This window comes from Plasmopara halstedii (genome assembly GCF_900000015.1).
Source record: "Plasmopara halstedii genome assembly, contig: Scaffold_658, whole genome shotgun sequence".
Taxonomy (NCBI): Eukaryota; Oomycota; class Peronosporomycetes; order Peronosporales; family Peronosporaceae; genus Plasmopara; species Plasmopara halstedii.
This window is the reverse complement of record NW_020187575.1, coordinates 513,893-519,970: the sequence shown is the minus strand read 5'-3', so window position 1 is coordinate 519,970 and position 6,078 is coordinate 513,893. Positions and strand designations below refer to the sequence as shown.

At 45.5% G+C, this 6,078-nt stretch overlaps 1 protein-coding gene across 1 annotated transcript; it reads left to right on the top strand.

Annotated features, from left to right (window-relative positions):
- Positions 1–6: 6 nt before the first annotated feature.
- Positions 7–342, top strand: PHALS_13275 (uncharacterized protein; the record flags this gene model as incomplete). The annotated part of the gene is made up of 2 exons (XM_024729001.1): positions 7–211; positions 272–342. 2 exons carry the CDS (start codon positions 7–9, stop codon positions 340–342), a joined length of 276 nt encoding a protein of 91 aa, XP_024579422.1.
- Between the last annotated feature and the right edge of the window lie 5,736 nt (positions 343–6,078).

The following is a 6,078-nucleotide window of genomic DNA, read 5'->3' as shown; positions in this document are numbered from 1 at the left end:
CCGGCAATGCGTCTGCGTTTCTGCGCCACGCTATTGATCGGTTGCGCTCGCTGGCAGCGTATAATTGTCTTGCGAAGCGACCGGGATGGGAATCTTAAATTTCACATTACGTGCGACCATCGCTCCCGTCAGTGTCGTCTGGTGGAGGACCTCGGTTCACAGGAGCGTGGAAGTTCAACATTTGTCGGCATACTTTTCAGCGCGAAGTTTCGTGCGCACTTCCAGGCCCCTTCACGATCAGGCAGGTAACTTCAGGTTAATCACAGCGCAGGAGAAGGGGACCTGCGCAGCAGCCGGGAAATTCGGAATGTGTCGACGATAAGTGTCAAAAGCTTTTTATAACGCATGTGTGCTGGTGAGTCCACAAAATCGGAGACGAGAGTCTGGTGGTAGTATATCTACTTTAAAAAGCATTGCCATGTTTCAGGAGACTATCTTCAACTTGACATGGTCGTGAAGATGGCGGCTATTTGGTGAGGTAGATTAAAAAAATGCTACTCTATGTTAGCAAATAGACAAGAGCTGCACATTAATCTTCCTCAGCATTTGTGATCGCTATCAACAAAATGAAAGTTCATCGTTACGATTAACGATTGCTCTTATAAGCAAGGCATCAACATGGTGAGAATGAGTGATATTATCGTAACAATTATAGAACACAAATCGTATCGAATCTGACTCTTGCAGGCCACTAAATCGGCGTACTATAAACTTGAATGATTTATTTTATTGTAGGAACAAACTACTCCAAAGTCATACAGTGAACCACTATTGCGTATGCGGGCTCCATATCCGTTGTATTGGTAATCAAGAGATAACCGGATTGATAACATACATAAGTGCACTGCTTTTTTTATCATTGGCTAGCATGTACGGCAGGTATAAACAATCGCGAAAAATACTACGTACTGCTAGCAAACAGCCTATGTGAAAGTGGACTCACGCTGTACAATGTTAATATCGACACAAATCTTGTAGTTTGAGTAGCTGTATGGCCTACTGAACTAAGACTTGTGACCTGTTGCTTTTACTTTGATGAACTTAGCGTCGTGAACTACAGTGTTTATTTTAGCATACTTTTTTTGTAAACATGTTTAGTAGTACTATATAAATGAGCTGATATTAAAAATCAGGAAAGCAAATATTTCAGTATAAAGTCCAAGCCTCCTTTTCAACAGTAGCAGCATATCACCATTTATTTCATTCTTGAATTCAGCGAAAAGAATTTGCCATATCGCTTTTTAGTTAAAACCGTCAATGCGCCAAACGATGTTATGTGCACTTTACTCATAGATTGAAAGAAAATAGCACGCCACTAGTGCTATGTAGCTGCAATTTTAAAGACATTATCAGGGGCTCGCATTCATAACATTCATAACAATTCTAGCGCAATCAGATGTTATAAACTAAATTAAGCATTTTAATTTGATAACTGATGATATCTGCATCGTGATCAGAATGTGATTGTCTTGGTGTTTGGCTAGATTTATTAATCAAGAAGAGAATGAGATTCATCATGTAAAAGCGAAGTGGTTACGCAAACATAGTGTGTTATAATTGATTGCAGCTATTTACTTTGGGCTGGCCTCGTAGTTATGTGGTATGATTCTCGCTTTGGGTGCGAGAGGTTCCGGGTTCGATTTCAGGCGAGCTCTCTATCATCCTTATTCGCTCAAAATGACTTTGTTGAAGGTCAAATATTATCTGTGCACAACATCTGCAAATTCTGCCTACATACAGTGTAACTGTCTCTGGACCAACGAAAAGATCACGCTTATTGGGGTGGACTGGATTCAGATTATCTGATTGGCCACACGTAATGTGAAACCAATCGCCGCAACATCGCAAAACACCACGTGGAGGACGCGGCGGCTAGCACCGACTGCGGACATCGAACGCGCAGGCTCGGCTAGTGTCAGTGCTTTTAGTTAGTCTGAAACTCATACCTTACAACCTCATACTATCATAATCATGCGTTTAATCATCTTCGTGTAGTTTATGGCCTTCATGATATCCAGTTATCATATGATATTTAAGATACTTTATTCGACTCATTCCAAAAAATAATCACATCACAAACATCGCAGCAGAGTATATTTTTATACAAATATATAAAGAAGGTCAATTATGCGAAATTAATATCTTGTTATTATAAATGCTATTAATATCGTGTAATTTGGTCTGTAACTATATATAGACTTTCTGTTTAGTCTGATCGTCAGGCGCGACATTTTTCTTACAAAAAGTCTCGTAAATGTGTGCATCCCGATGTATGACAATCATCTAAAGTACAAGATATGCTTTTTATTATGAAATTATTAGTTTACAGCGATGTAAATATACATAGCAACAAGCACATGATAATTGTCTGAATCTTCCGTTTGACAGAGATGATATAAAGCCTTCGCTGAGTCACGTATTGTATAGTTCAATTACGTCAAGTAGTACAAATTTATGCCGCTTACAATTTAGTTTTTTAGTCCCACGATCACATAAGGCCGTGCGATGCAGGATGAGTTCAGCATCAAGCAAGCTGTGATAGCCCAGAGCCAATGTACATCGCGTACATTTCGATGGAACTGAGCGTCTTTGCAACGATGAAAAGTGTTTTTGATTAAAAGAAGCATATAGTTCGAAACTGCAGAGTATATTTACCGGGTCGGCAACTTACACAAGGTGCTCGTTCGGTAAACCGCGATCGATGTACTGTTTTTTCGGCTTCAACCATCCCAAGGGTAAAAACGAATGCGGCCAGTAGAGGCAGGAATCCTCAGGAAGAGTACTGTGGATGCTTCAGGTCCGCAGATCTCTGGCCCAACGTGCATGATTCACATGCAGTTTTCAATAGGAGTGATAGCGGTGTCAGGTAAAATGCGACTTTCATTGTCCAAGATATCTTCACTGAAAAGTCATGCAGCTCTGATCTAAGTTGCATAACGAAAGACAAAATTGTATGATCGTATGCATATGTTGAAGAAGTCATTGATGTCTCAAGTAGGGTTATGGTATTATACTCACAGAACAAGCCCAAGAAGATTAAAAGACTGACACTTACTGAAAGTGTAGCAGTTAGCCGCCCGAAAGAAAATCTGTCTTCTTCGTCATCGACATGGAAGACATGAGCAAAAGTAGCATGATGATTAGTGGGAGAAGAGGCAAACACGAATAAAAAAGAATAATGGGAAACCCACAAAGAAGAGTTTATAGTCATGAATTTTTTTATGCTCCAGATCGATATACAAATTGAATCGATGAAGGAGGCGTTCATAACAAAGCACATCGACCGAGTTTGTAAACATCAAAGCCTACAACGTATTGAATGACGTCAATTTTATTTGTCATGGAAATATTATTGATTCGTCAAGTCCAGTCAAAAAAATCTTTTTATTGCCAGTAATAAGTCAGAGAACACTAAAGCTGCAGCGGGGCTGCCGAAGCTTTTTCGTTTAGATGAAGCTAAGCTAAGGTCGGTGACCTTATTTATAATTTTAGAACCAGTACGACTGTAGCAGATCGCAATTCCCTTACTCCAATAATACTCCACCGGGAGGTCCCGGGTTCGATCCCCGGGGCCGGGTAGAGTCGGGTCAGAGTGTAATGAAAAACCCTACAGCACGTGCTTGACATGGCTTACATGGCCCCTATAAAAAGGGGGTATCGTACTCCATCATCTCCAATACTAACCACAACCTTATCCCAAAGCAAATAAACTCTTCCGTTCAAAATGTAAACTGTATTTCGTGGTTCTACTTGCGGCAATGCCGCCTATATCTAAATATATAGGTTTTCCGCATAAAAAAGTAATGCCTGTAAAAATCATAACTACTGGCAGTCCAGCCACGTACTGACTTCTTGTTCAGGTGTAGCCACACCACTGTATGATTACACCGTCTTGTGTAACCCACACCCTGGTATGGTGACATCATCTTGTGTGACCCACCCCTTCCTACCAGGGTACGCGTGATCCCGTCACACTCTCCCCCATCAAAATTGTGAACACTCACAATTCACATTTATGTGTCGACTCGTACGAAGCTCGCGTATCTAAGAAACCGTACATCCCCAAGACCTTCTGCACGCATTCTCTGCTCAATGAGCCCTGTGTCTAGGACACGAAAAACGCTGAGCCTCGCTTGTTCTGAGAGCGCCCGCGGGCAGAGCTCTTTTTTTCCAACACACGGTGCAACTTTGGACAGCACGTCCGCGACTTCTAAGGAAGCGCATCCCAAGCTCTCGACATCCGAGTACCACACACCGCTCCGCCACGGATGACAGATTACCTCGGCGAGGATTTGGAGGAAGTCGACTACAAGTTGGATACTTCTTTCCTAGGATGGGAAGAAGAGGGGAGCGAGCGGCGCGACATGAGCCCTGCTCGAACCTTGCGGACACCGTTTCCATTTCCCGACCTCTCGACTTCCGAGGAGAAGTGATATCACTATCAATGACCCCGACGGGACACAAAGACAGCAGTTGGATGCTGCGCGCAGGGCGGCTATGCGCGCGCATCCTAGATCGATCCTATACCCTCCCAAAAAGGAGACGCTCCTGAACCCGCGATGTGGACGATTCCTGTTGTGCTTGCCCCTGGCGAAACCGCTGCATGTGAAGAAGAGCTCTTTGAGCGATGGGTGCAGCGGCACCGGGAACATTCCTCGCTGTTCAACTTACGGTGAAGCCACAAGGAAATGGACGTGCGCGTGGAGCGCCATCTTTGGTTCGATTTTGCCAAACTCAAGGCGCGTCGCTGACTTCCTTCGTATTGTCACCCTGCGACGTATGGACTAGTCCATCACGCCCCCGCGAGCTCTGTGGTTTCTCACACGGATGAGTCTACGACCACAGCAGCTCTTGGCCATTCGTCTTCCCGGGCTACTGCCGAGAGGGACGGAGCGCACGACGACGCGGAGCGTCATGATCATAAGCGTCTACATCGTCTGGGCAGTCTTGTCGAAGTGGCACCTCAACCTTCCACGAGCTCTCGGAGTTTGGGTATCCACGCCACTTCACAAGAAATTGGGTCAGACCCTGTCGACAACGTCGACCCACAAGGCGTTCCACGTGAAAGTTGACGCCACCATTCATATCGAGAAGAGTCGATGGCGGGCGATGACGACTTAGTCGATCGCCGTCCGGTGACTCGTGATGATCTTCGAGCTTTGAAGGAAAACTCCTGTCGTCATCGGCATTCCGCCGAGCATCTTTGCGAAGTCGCCTACCACTGTGTGAAAGACATAGAGAGCCTGGAGCACTTTGTGTACCGATTGCCTATTGTTGAGGATTATCGCATTTTGTCGGACCGGCTTTTAGTCGTCGAGCAGACGGATACGTCACTTCGTGCGACAGTGGAGCGCCTTGCGCCGCTGAAAACAGAAATTGTTGTACTCTGTGCTCAGAACCAGTTGCTAGTTCAGCTTCCGGGTGGCCAAGCGCCTTTGGACGCCGCCCCGCCCCGGCGCCAACGCTTCTGCGTTCACTTGTGCCGGATCCCGGTACGGCTTAAACAAGCCCACATTAAACACCGGGCGGGTGCGCATCCTTCTCGAAAGGTCCAGTGTATACGCAAGGCCTCGGGCCACGACCTTAGAAAGTCCAAAAAAAACGTGGACGGAACTTTGTCTTTAGGACAGCAGAGACGGCATGTGTAGGAATGTTTTTAACTTTTGATAAACCAGGTTTCCGACCTCAAATCCACATTTCTATTACTTCTTGCATCTGCATATGCTTTCTGCATGTCTTGGCTTTCAGCCATCACGAACGCGTCGTAGGACACTCAGTCTGGTAGACAGGAAGTCATCGACTTCTCTACGGACAGTGAGAAGGCTGACAGCAGCTAGCCGTTGAGCTATTCCTCCCCACCGAGCCCTGATCCATGGGATGGCGGCGTCAGCGGGACGCAAGGATGTCACGCATGACATGCAGCGACAACTTCGATACTCGAGCAGCGCTCAGTAGTTTACGTGCCACTCCACGATCAGTCCGCGAGCCACGCTCTGGACTCCTGTCCAATACACCGTTGGTGTCTGTCAACCCGGACATTCCAATGTCCAGCACGTTGACCTTCTCGGTTCAGTGCTT